The sequence below is a fragment of the Portunus trituberculatus genome, chromosome 41 (genome assembly GCF_017591435.1).
Source record: "Portunus trituberculatus isolate SZX2019 chromosome 41, ASM1759143v1, whole genome shotgun sequence".
NCBI classification, from domain to species: domain Eukaryota; kingdom Metazoa; phylum Arthropoda; class Malacostraca; order Decapoda; family Portunidae; genus Portunus; species Portunus trituberculatus.
In genome coordinates, this window is record NC_059295.1 from 30,637,299 (window position 1) to 30,657,298 (window position 20,000).

At 42.6% G+C, this 20,000-nt stretch overlaps 1 protein-coding gene across 2 annotated transcripts in view; it reads right to left on the minus strand.

The window, feature by feature from the left end:
* The window catches only part of LOC123516428 (serine-rich adhesin for platelets-like), a 385,592-nt gene that overhangs the window by 319,934 nt on the left and 45,658 nt on the right, over positions 1-20,000 (minus strand). Inside the window, exons 3-5 of one of the 2 annotated variants that reach the window (XM_045275696.1) lie at positions 14,973-15,137; positions 14,347-14,397; positions 9,269-9,590 (exon numbers count right to left, since the gene is read on the minus strand). In XM_045275696.1, the coding sequence (XP_045131631.1) occupies positions 9,269-9,590; positions 14,347-14,397; positions 14,973-15,137 (538 nt within the window). Of the gene's footprint in view, positions 1-9,268; positions 9,591-13,971; positions 14,398-14,972; positions 15,138-20,000 lie in introns of both variants that reach the window. The other variant, XM_045275695.1, reaches the window with a different exon arrangement.

Consider the following 20,000-nt stretch of genomic DNA (forward strand, 5'->3'; position numbering starts at 1 on the left):
TGTTTAGTGTCTGTGTTCACGAGTGTGTTAGTGTCGTACGTGTCGTTTAGAGCCAACACTCGTTGTCGCTCCCACACCTGGCTCCACAATTCCCCAGGAATCACTTATCCTCTCCCTCAATGTCTAGCCCGCCCATCGCCCCATAGCCAGGCGAGACTTGCCTGGCTACCAGCCACAGAATTGGTGTTGCGTTTGTGGCAAAGCAACACTTAAGACTCAACACGTGAGCTGTGACGAGGAAACCTGCCGTAACCTTTGTCACAACAGCTGCCTTGGGGATACGCCAGTCTTCAAGTGTAGCTACACGGAACAGCTACGACTCCAAGCAAACATCCCGGACCCCGTCATCTACATCAGCGAGGAGACTGACACACACCCCACGCCACTACCGGACGATAGTGGGGAGAGTCAGTGGGAGGGCTTGGAGAGGAGAGCTAGTTTCACTAGTTGAGAAGCTCACTGAGGAAGCCTCTCAACAAAACTGTGTGATTAAGTCCCTCCAGGACGACCGAGACTTGATCATACAGCACAGAGACGTGTTTGCTGCGGCTCTCAGAGTAGCAGACAGGCTGATAGCGTCAAAACAGCGCCAGACGCAAGTAGCCACACGCTCTCAGGCAGTCAGCGCCCACGCAGAGTCAATTGACGAACACTGGGAGGTGGTTTGTCAGGACTCTGAGAGGTGGAGGACGTGGTGGAGCTCGGATAAACCGCAACAGATCCGGTACGCAGCTGTTTTCTCCACTTCCACCTTCCCTTCGCCTGCCCGGGAAACAACGACCGCTCCGCCTACCTCCACTGCTTCCACCGCCACACAGAGCGACTGTGACACCTCCCCAGCGTCCACTGTCACTCCTTCTGCCACACAGAGTGACTGCTCGGTACTCACTACCACGTCTACCGCCACACAGAGCAGCAGGGACTCTTCCTCCATAAACACAGCGAACGGAGTAGATCGCGGTGCCTCTGTTCGCCCACGAACCTCTCCTCAGACCACTTCAGGAGATTGGAGAAAAAGAAATCTAAGAGGAAGTGCAGCAGGACGCGAGGAGGGTGTCCAGCGAAGGACTGAGGACTCACCAGGCCACCAAGCAGACACAAAAGCGAGCCAAGGCAAAAGTGTGTGAGTACTGCTCACGGAAAGGACACACTTCTGCTACTTGCCACGCCAGAACTGACGATTTACGTCAGGAGCGTCTCCTACAGCGGCTTCTTACGGTGGAAAGATACACAGCCACACCCTTCCCACCTGCAGCGCCTCAGCCCGCCCACCCCCTCACTTCATTTCAGTCCTTGCCACAACCTCGCCCACTCCTTCCTCAGCCTGGTATCTGGAATCAGAACCAGGGGCGGCAGTGGACCACTCCTCTTCACCAGTACCAGCAGTCGGCCGCGGACCCTAACCACCACCTCGGACTAGCAGGCCTCGCTCACTACCATCCCTCACCATGGTACAGCCAGCTTGCCCCGCCGCCAACTAAAGGTCGTCTCTAGCAACGTCCGTGGTCTCCGGACTAACCTTGCAGACTTATACCACAACTGTGTGCAACGACACAATGCAGACGTTGTTGTGGTGACCGAGACATGGCTGAACAGTGAGGTGGAGCCCACGTATGGCAGGATGCAGGGCTTCACCCACTGGGTGAGGAGGGACCGACAGGAGCGAACAGGAGGTGGAGTGGCTGTCTGCTTCAAGGAAGGAATGCAGGCCCAGCTACTCGACATAGACACGCCTCCAATGATGGAGATGATGTACTTCCGAGTAATGCTGGCAGACCGCTCAGCCCTCCTGCTGTGTGCCCTGTATCGCCCCCCGCGACAAGGGCCTGACTCACTCCTGTACCTGACTGAGACCTTAGACAACCTGATGATGGCACACAGCTGCAGCCACGTGCTGATTGTGGGGGATCTCAATCACCACCTGGAAAGAGACGCCTACGAGAATCTCCTGGAGGTGCAGGGTCTGACAGATCATGTCACCTTCCCACACATGAACGAGGAGGGACATTAGACCCTGTCATCTCAGACTACCAGGAAGACAAGCTTCAGTGTCATCAGCTGGGGCTCGTGGGCAGCTCTGACCATCACGCTGTACTGACACAGCTGGAAGTGGGCGTGGCTCAGGACGAGGCCACCACCCGCACCATCTGGCTGTGGAACAAAGCAGACTGGGCTTCCCTGCGCCGCGACCTGACCCACACCCCATGGGCCACTCTGCTACAGGGAGGAGCAGAGAGTGAAGCACTTGCACTCACCTCTCACCTTCTCGCCCTCCAGAGACGCCACGTCCCACACAGGGAATACACCACCAGATCGACGGATCAGCCATGGTTTGGCTACCGTTGCCGTGTTGCTGCCGAGGCAAAGTATGCTGCCTGGCTCCGCTACAAGAGGAACCCGACTCGGCGCAACAAGGACCTGCACAGGGCTGCATGCAGGAGGATGGTGGTAACCAGCAAGTGGGCCTTAAAAAAGTGGGAGGAAAGCCTGCGCCGGAAACTGTGTGGCACTGGCGTAGGAAACAAAACTTGGTGGTCTCTTGTTAAGGACAAACAAGGAACTGGCCACCAAGAATCCATCCCTCCCTCAGCAAGCAGGACGGTACTGTCGCCACCAGCAGTAAGGAGAGGGCACAGTTGCTGGCTTCCTTGTTTGCTGGAAAAATGAAGGTCGGGAATCCACAGCAGCCACCGCCTCAGCTGGTCCAGCAATGTGAGAAGACTGTCACCATGGTGGAGGTGACGCATCAGCAGGTGAAGCGATTATTGCGGGGCTGGACACACAGAAAGCCACCGGCCCTGATGACATCAGCCCGCACCTGCTGAAGCGATGCTCCCAGGAACTGGCTGCCCCTCTCACCCAAGTCTTCACAACTTGTGTACGGGAAAACGTCTGGCCTTCAGTGTGGAAGGAGGCTCGAGTAGTTCCGTACACAAAAAGCTCCAGGACGGACCCAAAAAACTACAGACCCATATCCCTGTTGTCAGTGGTGGGTAAAGTGTTTGAGAGGGTCGTGGCAGAGGTGGTGTGTAGCCATCTCAAGGACAATGCCCTCCTCTCAGACCAACAGTTTGGGTTCAGACCTGGAAGGTCAACCTCCGACCTAATGATGCTTCTCACCAGGCATTGGCAGGACGCCCTCGACGACGGCAAGGACACTATAGTGGTTGCTTTGGACATAGCAGGAGCTTTTGATAAAGTATGGCACAACGGATTACTAGAAAAGCTTCGTGCTAAAGGCATCCAGGGTGGCTTGCTACGACTCTTGGGAAATTACCTGCAGGACAGAAGCCTCAAGGTGGTTGTCAACGGGCAAACATCTGAGTCCCTGCCTGTGGAGGCATCAGTGCCACAGGGTTCAATTCTTGGCCCACTCCTGTGGAATATCTACGTGGATGATCTTCTCCAGCTACTGCCAGGAGTCATGGCCTATGCTGATGACTGCACCCTCTCCTATACCTATCCACGCCAGGACAGTGGGCGGGCTGCTGAGGCCATCAATCAGCAGCTACGAGTGATAAAGGAGTGGGGTGCTCGCTGGCAAGTGACATTCGCGCCGGAGAAGACACAAGCAATGGTTGTCTCTCGGTCCCCAGCCGCCATGGCAGCAATGGCAGGAAAGTTGTCTTTTGGCGCTGCTGCTCTCCCACTCCAAGATGACGTCAAGATACTTGGAGTGGAGGTGGATCGAGGGCTGAGGTTTGACAGGCATGTCAAAACCATTGCCAAGAAAGCCTCTCACAGGATCTCCGCTCTCAGAAGGATCGCCAGTTTCCTCGACAGGAAGGGAGACTGCTGCTGTACAAGGCACAGGTGCGGCCCCACCTTGAATACGCAGCTCTCTCCTGGATGTCCTGTGCCGCCACACACAGAAGGAGACTGGACAGCATCCAACGCCGCGCCATACGGCTAGTAGATGCTGCACTACCACCTCACCCAGAGCCTGAGCGTCCCCTTGATTCACTGGAACACCGCAGAGACGTGGCGGCGATCGTAGTGTTCCATAAGGCACAGGTGCAAAGAGTGCCACATCTGGCAGGGCTGCGTCATCCTCTAAGAGTCACCGCACGGAGCACGAGAACGGTGCTCAATGGTGGTGACGCCGTAGAGGTGCCGCGATCCCACGGGTGTCAGCATCAACGCACCTTCGCAGGACGCGTCTCCAGGATGTGGAACTTGTTCACGGCCGCGGTGCCTCACGTCCAGGAGATGAACACACACAGTGTCAAACTGATGGCACATAAGTGGAGACAGACACTGCCAACTCCTCTGACACTCTTTGTGACGTGACACTCAGTGTAGTGCAGTGCGTGAATAGTGCTAGTGAAGTGAAACGAATAGTGCTCCATTTACATGCTGACCATCTTGTATATTATCTATTTTTAAGTCTTGTAAATATTGTAGAGAAATAGATTGTAGTACCCTTAGAATAGGTAGCACACGACAGTGCGCCTTTGGGTACATGTTCCTTTGTATTAAGTTTTGTTTAAATAAAAAAAAAAAAAAAGAGAGAGAGAGAGAGAGAGAGAGAGAGAGAGAACTTTCCTCATAAAAACGGCTTTTATTTCCACTCAGGTCACCCTCTAATTCCATATCATTCTCAAATCATTCTCTCTCTCTCTCTCTCTCTCTCATTCTACCATCATCCGCCATTTATTTCCGTTTCATTTCTTCTCTCTTTATCTTTCTCCAATTACTTATATTCCTTTCTCTTCTTTCATCTTGCAACGTCAGCATGATCTCTCTCTCGCCCACTAACACGCTCTTTCCAGCTCACTCTTTTGCTACTTTATACCTTTGTTTAGCTATTCTACCTTAACTGAATCTTTACTTTCTTCTCAAAACTACAGTTCCATCTAATGTACATTCCAGTCACTCTTCCTCCACTTCCTTTTAACGTCTTTTTCCAACACGCCTCATTTCCTTCTACTTTCCTGTTTATATTTCTTCGTGAATTTCTTCGCTTTCATGTTTTATTTTCTTTAATTTCCTTCTAAAGTCAGTCTCTTTAGAAACTAGTCTCTATCTTTCTCTGTTTGTGTCTCTCCGTTCTTCTTTTTTTTTTTTTATCTCAGTTTCCCTTCGAATTTTCCGTTCAAACTACTCTCTCTAATTTCAATATCTTTTCCATTATCCTTATTCGTTCATCAACTAAATAATCTCTTCTTCTCTCAATAATCTCAATAATCTATTCCAATTCTCAATCCAAACTCCACTCTTCTCCATTCAACGCGCACCAAACAACCATCATTTGCCTTTCAATTTCCTCCTAAAACCTTTCACCACCCTATTCCTCTCTCTTCCACATTCTACTCTTCCATACTTAAACCTTTTGCCCATCAAGCAGTGTTTTCCCTTTCTTCTCTTCTTACGCACTCGTTCCACTTTAACTGCCTGCCTGCTCCACCCTTCCCCTTTGAATAACTAATTCTATCCTTTCTAACTTTTCTCGAACCTTCCACTTCCTAATTCCTTCCACACTCACTCCACTCCTTCCACCGGACAAGTACACCACTATCAATTAACTTCTCCACGTTCACCTCCTCCTTCCATCCACTCACTCTCTGACTCTCTGCCCTGCTTTCCTAACTCTCGCTGCAGTGAGTGTGAGCCTCTTCATTCGTGGCCTCTTCTCTTAAGTGCCCTCGTCAGCAGTCCATTTAAGAGGTCGTCATTTTTTTTTTTCTTTTTTGGTCGAGAAATAACGTGGTGGTCGAGATGTGATGAATACTTATATGATTACCGTCAAGTGAGCTGCTTCACCCACCAAGATGAGGAGAAAGTCTAGTAATGATGACGTCTCTCTCTCTCTCTCTCTCTCTCTCTCTCTCTCTCTCTCTCTCTCTCTCTCTGGGAGATAAATTACATGGACCTACTCAGTTTGGAATGAGTTTTGAAGGGCTTAATTTTGGGATTCGTGTGTGTGTGTGTGTGTGTGTGTGTGTGTGTGTGTGTGTGTGTGTGTGTGTGTGTGTGTGTGTGTGTGTGTGTGTGTGTGTGTGTGTGTGTGTGTGTGTGTGTGTGTGTGTGTGTGTGTGTGTGTGTGTGTGTGTGTGTGTGTGTGTGTGTGTGTGTGTGTGTGTTATCTTAAAATGTAAGTTATCAATTTGGTAATGGATATTTTGGAGGTATGATCAAAAACACTACACTAACACTTGGTATGGTCAGACATTTCATTTGTCATTCTGTTCCTCCAACTCCTCTCTCATTTGTTATAATTATTATCATTATCATTACCATCACCATCATCATTATCACCGTCCTTTTTACCTTTTCAATGTTATTTGACATTGGTTTCGTTATCATTAATCACTTTGAAACATTTCTTCTCGTTCTATAGTCACCTCCAAATATTACACTAGCTAGAAATTGCTAATTCTATCACTTTTCATATATATATATATATATATATATATATATATATATATATATATATATATATATATATATATATATATATATATATAATTTTTTCTGCGTTTAGATATTTCAAATCTCGTTTTTAGTACTGCGAATTTTTTAAAGTGTTAATAACTGAGTCTGCATCACGATATTTATGATCATTATCATGAACATAAATATTACCACTTAATGATTCAGCTGCAAAAAAAAAAAAAACTTTCCTATGCCTTTCCCATTTCTCTCTCTAACTTGATTCAAGGTCTTCTCAATGAAATGTACAGAACTATCTACGTACGAGGACCTCACGCTCTGTTCAGCCTTCAATTTCTATTACAAAGCTATCTGAATGTTCTTTATTTATTTTTTTTACGCAGAATGATCGCATTTCACTGCTCCAGGAAATACGAGGTGTTTCATTATTTAATTTACCCGAAAGTAATGAATTCGCGTATTCTTTCCTTGTGAATTTATCTCCTCTCTCTCTCGTCGCATTTCCACCTTCATTTTTTTTTCTTTAAGTTCTTGGGTGTGCTGCATTTCACTTATTAATTTTCTATGCCATAATCGTTCTGTCGGAGTGTCTAATGATGCGAGTTAGTGAAACTTTGTATTTATGATTTTTTTTTTCCTCGTTTATGTAAAAGAAAGAGAACAAGTTTTGTTGACACTCATGTAGCTTACTCATTTTTAATTAATGAAATGGAACTTTCTATTTCAAGGCCAACTAAAACTTCTCGTTCGTTCTATTGGAGTAAAAAAAAAAAAATTGACTTCCACATTACATGCGAAATTCAGTCTCATTGCTCTTCGTTCTTCTGAAGGACATTTTTTTTTTTTTTTTGTAACATTCTCACCCCTCTTCTCCGTCGCTGTCCTTCTCCTGTTCCTCCTCCTTCTCCTTCTCCTCTTTTTCGTCTTCTTTCTATCTTCCGTTATCTACTCTTAATTTTTTTCATTAATTTATACATTTCAAATTTCAAAACCTTCAAAAAAATACTAAACAGAATCAGAATCAAAAGATTCTTATGGAAACAGTTTGTAATTCATCCAAGAGGCGGTTAATCGTCCATACAACACGTTTTATCCTTGCAAATTAATGTGACTGATTGTTATATAGCAGCCCATTTACTGAACAGAAAACCCGTCCTTCATATTATTTCTGTTAACACTAGTGCATTAGTTCTATTGATTGCTGTTCTGTACTGAGAACACTGACAATCCATTCAATAAGCGTTACAGTACTAAATTTATTGATTCCTGCCTTCAGACTATTTATTGAACACAAAACTTGTCCTCCATACAGCCTGCGATAATGTGGTGAATCAGCTTACGAAGAACGGTACCCACAATCAATTTATTAAACAAAGAATCGGTTGTCTATAAAATATGTCTTACATTGGTAAGTTAAAGCTACTGATTCTTGCATTACCTTTCGTTATTTGCAAATACATGACATTCAACAACATTACTATTACTTCACTTGATACATATAGTACCGAGTTCATCCTACAACTAAACGGTAATCTTACTTCAACATAGCGACTTTAATTTCTAAAAAAAAAAAAAAAAATTACTTTCAGCAGTTTTTTATTTATTATTTTTTTTTTATCGAGTCTGTATTTACTACTGTCACTCGTTCAGAACTTTCAGGCGTAATTCAAAAAAGAGTTTCGACCATATCATCCCTGAATTCCCCTTAACCTATTAAAATGAAATTTACAGCTCTTTTTTCATAGTTTAATAATCATTAACTCCACTCAGTCAGTCAGTTGTGCTGATGTCTACCATATTTCTCCCAACTCCCCCTTCTCCATATACTTTTTTTTGTCATAGTCCCATTCATTCTAATAAAAACTAGCGAAAGCATTAAGTTACCTTTCCTGTAGGCGGCACTTCTGTAGCCTATCACGGGTCAAGGCTCCACTTCTTGCTTACTACAAGAAACCTCTCAGGACAATGAAAGCTTCCTTCTCGACATAAAAACATCAAACTTTTTCATTCATTTACTGATGATCCCTAAGTTATTTTGGCAATCTTTGTTAGTTAAAACTACAAACACTTTAAAAATTTCCCTAAAATATCTTTCAAAACTATAATCCAAACTTAATAACATTATATTATTCTGCTGAGAACCCAATGCAGATGAAACTAAATTGATGCTAGATCCTTGTTCTTCTTTCCACCAATCACGAATACGAGTGAGAATAGATAAAGGATTCCTACATTGCTAACAAGTGTATGTTAAGAAAAGAGTACAAACGATAAGCTATGGGCAATTTGACAGATATATGCATGTCTATTAATGAATCCCTTCACTATGGTTGCTTATATATATATATATATATATATATATATATATATATATATATATATATATATATATATATATATATATATATATATATATATATATATATATATATATATATATATATATATATATATATATATATATATATATATATATATATATATATATATATATATATATATATATATATATATATATATATATATATATATATATATACATTCAGCATGTAAATTCTACGTAAGGACGCATAAAGAAGAGATAATAAACAGAAGGGTACTTTCATCTTTTCAAGACTCCTCCAAACCTATGTAAGAGACTAGAACGGCAATTCGTGTTTAAAAATTACACATCAATATGGTAAAAAATAAATAAAAAGAAATTCAGCACTTTTGAATTATCCTGCCACTAAAGAAACAAAACAGCACAGACTTTTGATAAAGTTAGCATCAGCTCTTCATCATTTATCTCTCTTGCTTTTAATAACTCGAAACTTCTAATAATTTGTAGATTTTCGATAGTCTAAACTTGAGCAGAAAGACAATCAGAACTCACCTCCTGACAATCTCCTCGGGATTGCTGGAGTCCAAGGTGGTGGCGGCGGCCTCCGCAGTGGTGGCAGCTTCCACAGTGGTGGCAGCTTCCACAGTGGTTGCAACTTCGACAGTGGTGGCAGCCTCCGTAATATCGGCAACATCTATGGTAGTGATGATCGGCGTGATGGAGGGAGTTTCTGTGGTGATGGGGACTTGCACAGTGGTGCCAGGCACTGTGGTGGTAGCAATGTCTTTACCCCTGGCGGTGTTTTTAGATGTCTTAGGTTCCTCTGTCGCTGCTTGTGTAGTGGCATTCGTTGCTGCAGTGGTCGTGGTGGCGTCTGCAGTAGTAATGGGGTTGTTAAGGCGAGAAGAAGCGAAGAAAAGAGTAATCCAGCTCTGACTAAGGTTTGCGTGTTGGACAACTGGATAGCGCAGTGAACAAAATCATGAAGATATGAGAAAGGAACAGGTGCGGGAGGGCGTGGAGCAGGGAAGGAAAGCACCACACACAGAAAAGTGAGGGTAAGAAGAAAACGAGAGTAATCCGTCAATGTCGAGGCTTTTCGCGGTATCTTGTGCTAATGTATACCGTCCCTCCCTATCTCCCTCCTGCCCTCCATCCTTCTATCTTTCCCTCGCTCCCTAAATCCCTCCCTCAGTGTTTCCCTCAGTTGTTCCCTTCACTTCTCCCTCAGTCAAGCAGAGGACTTCTTTCGGGAAAAGGAATGCAGTCACCTACGTGTTTCTTTTTCACCACAGTTGCGATCACCCCTTAAGACGAGACTCTATTGTTAAACTCTGTATTACCTCATCATGTCTTTTCACAACCTACACGGATGATTAGCCATGTTCCGTGATTTTTTTTTTTCTGCCAATGATAGAGGATCCCTTTCAAAAGTCTCGAAGATTATCATTCAGATTCTTATTAGTGTTTTTCCTTGTTGACGGTGCAGTATCCTTGCTAAAGTAAAACTATTAATTATCAAAGCATCTTTAAAAACCTCAATAATTCTTAAGATAACCCGCAATACTTTCAAGGATTCTGGCCTTTATTCTGTCGACTATATCCTGCACTTTTAAAGATATGCCATATGATCAACTAAAGAAGAATTGTTTAATTCAAGAGACCATCACTGAACATCTAATCCGAGGTCTTTATTTTTGATGGTGACAGATATGGCTTGTCTTGCTCAAAACATCAATTTATTCATCTACCCATTTAACATAAACCTCAAAGCAACCATATTCTCTCCTCCACTGACACTCAACTATCCCCCTCCTTCTCTTTAATGAACATTCCTCCCCATGAGAACAGGAATTAATCTACTAAACAATCACTTTAAAAAATCATGCAAATACCGGATCATTCCTTAGTTGTGGAGTGACGAATTGCTATCCACGAGGTAAAGTTATGAAGATGGATAATACGATGAAGAGTACATACTTAAACACCCCAACAAATCCAAATAATAAAGGAAAAATAAAGACAACCGTGTAGAACTGTAAACAAACAATGGCACAAAGGATGACATTTTAGCTAAGTAAATATATTGGTGTAAATTAAAGGCAAATAAACTGATAAATGTACGTCAGGAGGATGACCATAAAAACAAGAAGTACAACCTAAGTAAAGGAGAGGAAAATTTAAGCGCCAATATCAACAAAAATAAGAAGCTGAGAACAAAAAGCAGTATATGTGGTATCGTGTAGTATTATCCTTACAAAGTCAAGAAAACAGGGATACAGACTAGGGACAAAAGTAGGTTAAGGCATCGGGACAGACTGGAGAAATAAATAGAGATATGATACTCAGCGGTAGTTAAAGAAAAGAACAATAAATAAGGGAGATATACAACGAGGTTAAAAAAATGACTAAAGATACAATATTCAGCAAAGGAACAAACAAAAAAATTAGATTGTGTTAAGATATTTATCAGCAACTTGAGAAATAGAATAACAATGAAAAAAAAGGCAATAGATGGAGTGGAAATTAAATAGAAATAACACAATCAGCAACAATAATCTGCACGAACACCATAAAAAAAAGGAAACATCTAGAATATTGCACAAGGAGATTAGGAAGACCATTTTTAATAACGATGAGTTTCTGAACTGCAAGCAAACACACAATCACTGGTGCAAAAAAAAAAAAAAAAAAAAAAGAGTGGATATACACGTGGCGGCAAATGTCATGAACAGCACTCACTGTAATGGAATGGAATGGAATGTGGGGTTGTGATGACTGGCACGTGCATACACACATACAGACAAACAGACACATCAATCGGTACAGATAAAACACACATATAAGCAGGGAGGTAAACACGGAATACATGACACGACACAACATAACACAACGCAATACTACACACATCAACATAAATTTACACACACACACACACACACACACACACACACACACACACACACACACACACACACACACACGAGACAGACAGACAGACAGAAGAACGCATGGACAAACAATAAAGACGGACACATAATTAAGGACGGACAAAGCGGACAAAAATATAATCTAGAACAGAGACAGAGACGAACACAGAACAAGAACAGACACCCCAAAAACCTAACTAAATTGAATAAGGTCATATTATATGGAAGGGGAATGTGGTCCACTCATATTTCTCTCTTAGACATGGTGGAAACAAAAACATTTTCGTCTTATCAGGTCCTATATTCTCTCTCTCTCTCTCTCTCTCTCTCTCTCTCTCTCTCTCTCTCTCTCTCTCTCTCTCTCTCTCTCTCATCACGGCAATGTTGCATTATTAATGATCTCCTACTGCTATTTCCATACTAATTGCTTTTTTGATCTTGCTAACTGCAAGCTTCTCCTCCTTCCATGGTCTCGCTGCACAGGACTATTCTTTTTCTCACCTCTATTATGCCCATCTCTCAAATGCACAAGCTAATCATTCATCCCTTTTCTAATAAAATCAGAAATTCCCTTCCTGTTTCTACATTTTCACCTTCCTATGCCTTGAGCCCTTTCTAAGGAGGTTGTTCGAAGACCGACACTTCAGTGGGTCTTTCTTTTACTTTAGTTTTGTTGGCCTTGGCCGATACCACACTTACATAAAAGAAAGAAATCAGGATTTGCATTGACCTTTAAACAAGAACATAACGAGGACTCCCTATGCCTATAATAACAATACTGTACATTGCCACAACAAGAGACAGACAAATATACTCACAAGGACGAACACTAAACAACACAAGGACGATACAAGGACTATACAAAGACAATGAGTGCATGGACGGACTCAGTCAGGCAAGTTATGCTAAGTAAGACAGTATTACCTGCCACAGCAATGACTTATAGCTACTCTAAGACTCCCTGCAGTATATCACCTTCCGGCCACCAAACACCCTTGCACAGGACCTCAGAAGCGTGCCGTAAAAACCTCCGATGCTCCGCCAAGAACAAATCCTCTAAATCATGAATTCTGTTCACTATGAAGCCTTCTTGATGTTCATTTCATATTCGGGATCCTTGCTCTTTGATGTCTTACTTTGTTTCCTGTTATTAATTTTTCATTGGAAGAATGAAAATTTCTCTCTCTCTCTCTCTCTCTCTCTCTCTCTCTCTCTCTCTCTCACACGTCCAGAACATCCACAAACAAGAATGGGGGGATTTTCAAGGCGATAGAAGCTCTGCACTAATAATGTAGTGATCAAAACTTATAATTCTTGCACGGGGTTGGCTTCTTTAAGGTGACAGTCACGTACACTTCATATGTTACGATCAGTACCTCCTATTTTTGTTTGAGATGACAATTTCAAGGCGATAAAATAACTTAGTTCAGTAATGCCGTCATCTAAATATGTTGTTAATTCAAGAGGTGGGACTTCCAAGATGATATAAGTTTGAACCTAATAGGCTTAATACTCTTTATTAGTGGGAAGGAAAAAGCGACCAATACGAATCATATGCAATCGTATATTTAGAAAAAAGCAGAGTGTTTTATATGATTATATTGAACCATAAACTGAAATGATCGAATATTGATTATCATGGATGCTCTGAAGCAAGTATTCTTACGAGAAGGCAAAACCAGCAACCTCGGATGATATAAACTCGAGCAGGGAGGAAAAGTATAGGCGAAAATATACTTGTATCTTAAACCACAGAGATTATCGATAATTATCAATTCACGTGGATGCTCTGAACCAAACATTCTTCTTAAGAGAAGGTAAAAAAAAGTCCAATCTAGGAACACAAATATTCGCATACTGAGAAAAAAAAAATGAAAGTTGATATGCTTATATTATAAACAATACATAAATTATCAATTATCTCAGGTTGGTTAGAAGAAAAGAAATACTGTGACAATCCTATAATCAATAGCATCGTTGGGGGCACAAGGGACGGAAGGAAAGAAAAGCGTGATATATTTTCACTGTAGGAATGTAGGAAGTGGCTCTTCATCACGTAGGGACGTTTTGCGTCGAGGCCGGAACACGGCGGAGTACGAGTGGTGTATGTACGACGGGGGGGAAAGAAAGGACTCGATTTATCTTCAAGCTCGCATTAGGTTCCTGCAGGACAGTCCATCAGGCTTCAGGGACCGCGACATTATTTTCTAAGTGACAATATCTCACTCCCGCGGCAGAAACACGGTCACAATTCCTGCCGCCAAGATTCCGTAATTAATTTCTCTGCCATGTATTAGTGTGGCGAGGCTGATAATACTGCCTTACCTCCTGTGGTTGTGGATGCAGGGATGGTGGTGTCGTCAGTGGTCGAGGTGGGGAGAGTGGTTGTGCCGCTGGAAAGAGTAGTTGTGTCTGTGGAGAGAGTGGTTGTGTCTGTGGAAAGAGTGGTTGTGTCCGTGGAGAGAGTGGTTGTGTCTGTGGAGAGAGTGGTTGTGTCTGTGGAGAGAGTGGTTGTATCGCTGGAAATGGCATTTGTTTCTGTTGTGGAAATAGTTGGGGTGGAAGTCTGAGTGGTTGCATTTTCTTCTCCACCACCGCCTGACGTGACGGTGGAGTTCGTCGTTTCTGTCGAGACTGTAGTGGTGGTGAAGGTTGTTGTGTTCTGTGTGGTGGTACTGTCCGTGGTAGAATCTTCGTTACCTTCAGAATTTTTCTCCTCGGCACCAGGAATCCTGGCCACCGTTGGTTCCTCTGCAACATAAGTACAGTGTCATGCTTCGGTTAGATTACTTCCCTCACAGCCATCCACTCTTGATTAAGCGTTGGATTTGGTTTAGTCACATACGCTGCAAAATAATGGAATATTCCTGAAGTCAATATATCTCTTCATGTATAGATATATGTATACCCCTTTGTATACCCACAAACACACATAAACACACACACACACACACACACACACACACACACACACACACACACACACACACACACACACACACACACACACACACACACACACACACTATAGTTAGAGACGAAAAGCAAGTCAGGAAGGAAATGAAGGAACTCACACCATCCGCTGCTGCACTCACTGAAAGAGAGTAGGTTTACTTCAAAATACTAGTAACGGAAGATAGAAAATATCTACATGTGTGATAGGACTTGGGGAAGGAGGGATAGAAAGTAAAGTAAGGGGAAAGAGACGTAAGAAACTCATTTGTAAGGGTGCAGACCGTAAAGTTATAAAGACGAGGTTACTTCCAAGTTCCAAGACCAAAACTATGTAAGGATGGATAGGCGAGAAGGGAAGCAGCAGCACTCACTGGGTGAGCAAGAAGGCAGCGTGGTGTTCTTTTTCAGTGCCGTGAGAACCTTCTTGAGGCACGCGTCCAGGTCACAGTGGCACCACTTGACACGGTAATCAGTGATCTCACCTTGTGCTGGTGTCCAGGTGACACCGAGCACCACACACATCACCCACGCCCAGGCTGCAGTGAGAAAAAGGAATGGTTAAAGATGTATGGCAAGGGAAGGTGACTCTACTACAACGGAAAGAATTGTGCCAAGCTGCAATAGACACAGAATTAACTAAGTAAACAATACAAGTTCTCCTACCCTGAGGACAAACAACTACCACAAGAACACACTCTCACCCTCTCTACCTTCAGAACTTAAGATCGGTAAAGTCTATTTGACATAACCCTACTCAAACTAATTTAACTTGTCACCACAGTTAAGACAGCTTCTGCCCCACATGTTTGGTGGTAGCCTGCAGGAAAAGGAAATGACAGAAGGTCGTAGGAAGAAAATAATTGTTAAAAGGATGATCTTTCCGTACTTTTTATCTAGATTCTTATTGAACTCAATTATTATAGACAAAGCTAATCATTACATTTCACGGAGGCCTTGAACATGAAGCTTATGAATCGACAAAGAGATATGATACCAGATAAGCGCAAAGTATGAACGGAACTGTCACATTAAGTTTCGTAAATGAACATATGGATATATTATAATAAATACATAATCAGTCCCAACGAATTTTCACCGTATACTTGTGGCCTACGAAATGACTCACTTTTTTACACGCAGGACGAGATTTGACTTGTTGTTCTATTGTGGAGAAAATACATGTAAATGGAAGCAACATCACGATTGCATCATATACGGATTCGATCAAGTTTTCTGCAGTAACTCCTGACTTTATACATTTACAGACCTAAATATACGTAGTGAGAGTCCTTTTTAATATTTCTCCTTAAAAAATTATCTTTTTTTTCAGGGAGCAGTATGATGAAAAGGAAGGAAAGTTGGCCGAAGAAGAAGCCATTCAGGTGAAAGGGAAGACTGTGACAATGGTTTTGAAAAAGGAGAAAAGTTAAACACGGAGGACAAAAGGAGTGAGAAGACAACGGAGATACGAGAAGTTCGCGATGAAAAGGGGATGGAGGAAAGGAAGGAAGGAAACCTGGAATGGAGGAGGGAAGGAAGGAAGAAAGGAAGAAAGGAAGAAAGAAAGAAAGGAAAGAAGGAAGGAAGGAAAGAAGAAGCTTAAAGGGAGAAATAAAAATCTGAATAAATGGAAAAATGTGACTATGTAAATAGAGGAAAGGCTGAAGATTAATACAAGAATATATATATATATATATATATATATATATATATATATATATATATATATATATATATATATATATATATATATATATATATATATATATATATATATATATATATATATATACCTTACGATGGAAAGAAAGAGGAAAAGAAACAGGAAGATGTAGTAAGAAATATTAAAGGATGAGAATGGCGTTAAAAACAAAACCCTGATGCAAAGTTAACAATAAATTTAAAATATCAAAAACTACATGTCTGCGAGGGAAGGAAGGGAAATGAAAAAAAGAGGAACGTGAGGTAAGAAAGACTAAAAGAAGAGCCTGATGATAAAATATGGGAAAGGGGTAAGAATATAAGAAGAATGTGCAAAGCTACACGTAAAAAAAAAGGAAGACAAGAAAAGGGGAAAGGTGAAGTGAAAAAAAAGATTAGTCATTAAATATAAAGAAACATTTAAAACAAGAAAATAATAAAGAAAGGTTGTACATGTTTGCAAAGGAAAAGAGGAAAAATGCAGGAAATTACGTAAAAAAAAAACAAGAACAAAAATAAAGGAAAAGAACTGAAAATCTCGATGAAGGAATCAATAGTCACCAGTGAAAGAAACAAAAATTAAAAACGTAACTTTGATAATTGATATATTTCAATTGTTTTTGTTTTTTTCTAAGAATGGAGAGCAATGGCCAAGAGTAACAATATTATAAGAAATGTCCTACAGTGGTGTGTCCCTAAACAAAGTCAGGAACGACATACTGTAAAAATAGACTACCTTGCATTTGTGTTAATTTCTTATCAACATTATACAGACATAAATTACTTCCATACGACGAAAACAAAATAATATATATGCTTTATCAACGATCCGTGTATTTCTTAACTAGTATATTTATTACAAGTATTACGATATACATGCTTTTCCCAACAGTACAACCCTCACCCTTCCTTTACTGTACCTTCACCACATCTGCCTGAAATCCTCAAGGTCACCAGAATACTAAAATAAAAAAAATTAAAAAAATTATACCCCGAAAAATAACCCACGGAACACTTCAAAGACTTAATTAAACTTGAGATCACTCCTAGCTCTCTTCGTCCACTTCCTCCTCCACCACCTCATCCTCCTCCTTCCACCGTTCTTCTTTCAACTCCTCTTCCTCCTACTCTATCTTCCACCACTCAGAAATTCGCCAACAGGGCAGCGTGTGCGGCTCGGAAAAGAAACAGTGGCCCATAAAAAAGATCACTGGCTGAATAAACTGCTCACGCTGACTTTTTGTGCCGCAGTGAAGGGTTCTCGAGTCTCCCGTTCTCAAGCCGAGGGTGTTCAGACCATTATTGCTGAGAGAGAGAGAGAGAGAGAGAGAGAGAGAGAGAGAGAGAGAGAGAGAGAGAGAGAGAGAGAGAGAGAGAGAGAGAGAGAGAGAGAGAGAGAGAGAGAGAGAGAGAGAGAGAGAGAGAGAGAGAGAGAGAGAGAGAGAGAGAGAGAGAGAGAGAGAGAGAGAGAGATGGGGATGAACGACGTCTAAGGAGCTACAAATTTCAACTTACAATATCTGGTGGAGTGAAGGAGGAGAGGGAAGAGGAGGAGGAGGAGGAGGAGGAGGAGGAGGAGGAGGAGGAGGAGGAGGAGAGAGTTTACATATGATAACCTTGCGTGGCTGTTTGGGAAGTTATTCGAAACTAACTGCTTGGTAAAGAGATGGGACAATACAATAGAGAGAAAGGAAGGAGGAGGAGTAGGAGGAGGAGGAGGAGAAGAAGGAGAAGGAGAAGGAGGAGGAGGAGGAGGAGGAGGAGGAGGAGGAGGAGGAGGAGGAGGAGGAGGAGGAGGAGGAGGAGGAGGAGGAGGAGGAGGAGGAGGAGGAGGAGGAGGAGGAGGAGGAAGAGGAGGAGGAGGAGGAGGAGGAGGAGGAGGAGGAGGAGGAAGAGGAGGAGAAGGAGGAAGAGGAGGACGGGAAAGAGGAGGACGGGAAAGAGGAGTGCCGGAAAGCGGAAGAGGTGGAGGAGGAGGAGGAGGAGGAGGAGGAGGAGGCGACTACTAAACGCATATCAAAAGAAGGAAAGAAAGCAAGATAGAAGATATAGAGGAAGAAGAAGAGGAAGAGGAGGACGAGGAGGAGGAAGAGGAAGAGGAAGAGGAGGAGGAGGAGGAGAAAGAGGACAGAATAGACACAACTCTCCCCTCTCCTGGACGACCCGGTAACACGGCCACCCGCTGACCACTACGACCAACGACTCCATCTGCGCACATCCGGTTCACTTCCTAAACAGCCGCGCGGGGCCACATTTGTCACGGTTATCGGAGCTGATGGGGACGGGGAGGAGGAGGAGGAGGAGGAGGAGGAGGAGGAGGAGGAAGGGAGAAGAGGAGGAGGAGGACTGCCATGACGATTCCCCACAACAATGATCATAACAGGATAACGCAAAGAATATGAAGGAGAAACAGGATTGGTTGATGTTTGTGCGTTACTAGAACAATATCACGTGAAGCCGAACAAGGGAAGAATAGAGGAAGAGATTGAGAAGTCTTGGAATGAAAGAAGTAAAGATAGAGGTGGAGAAGAGACAAATAGATGATGAGGAGGAGGTTCAACACTATCAACAGAAGCTAGAATGCAGTGTTAGAGTTAACTATTGGTGACAGGGACAGGGAGTGGTGGCGAAGTGGAGCGACAGTGCAATGTTTTTGAAAGCAGAAAGTTAAAGACAAACGAGTGGATGAGGCTTGAGGGATCTGAGTTTCTTGTGAAGGATTTCTTGGTGTGATGTCCAATTGAAGCTCACACTCCTGATCGCCTTCCCAGTCAGGCAAAACTCTTGAATAGCCCACCAGTCGAGGAGAAAGTTACCCTTGCAGAAAGCGGCCGGGTAAGGGACTTGTAGGTCGCCGCGCACTCGGTTCACGGGGCTCGAAAGGCTTTTACTTGAGTCAACAAGAGTCCAGGAGACACTCTCAGATGGATGGCGGTCGTTTCTTTAAAATATAGTAGGGAGGGTGGTCTTTCTTTTAGGAGGAGAGACTCTCGTAAAGCATCAGAAGTGTTGTAAGACCATTTAGATGGCCGTTCCCCAGCGTGGCAGGTAAAGAGTGCGACAAGCCGACCGCCGTCATTCTTGGGAACGGTACAAATGAGGCAAAACACTGCGTGGCGTGGGTAGTGCACGCCACAAACGGGATCAATGGAAACAGAAAGAAAAGGAAAGTGTGAGTGGAGGATGGGGAAAGAAGCAAAGAGGAAAGCGATCTGGAGAGATGGAGGGAAGGAAGGAAAAGAAAGGTGTTATAGTCGTGTGGATCCATAAGTGACAACACCAATATATTTTTGTAGATTTGGGTAATGGAAAGACGACGAAGCAAATACTGACACACACATTGAAAGAAAAAGATAATAGAAAAACTATCTCTTCACGCAGGCATGAATATACGAAGGCTATACAACAAAGACGAACATTCAGATGAGCACAGAACATATAGACTGATGTCCACTAAGAGAAATATTACAAAGGACTTCACAACAATACTTTTACTTTTACTTGTCTATGTAAATTCCTACACTTTCTGCATTAGACATATACATTTTCATTATTAATATTTCCCTATAGCTTTTCAAAGAACTTACGTCTAATAAAAATAATATCTAATGCAAATTTCCTTCAAATTGACACTTCAGTATTTCAAAAGATTTTCATTTATATAGAACTCCAGTTACTTTCATGATTGACAAGACTTT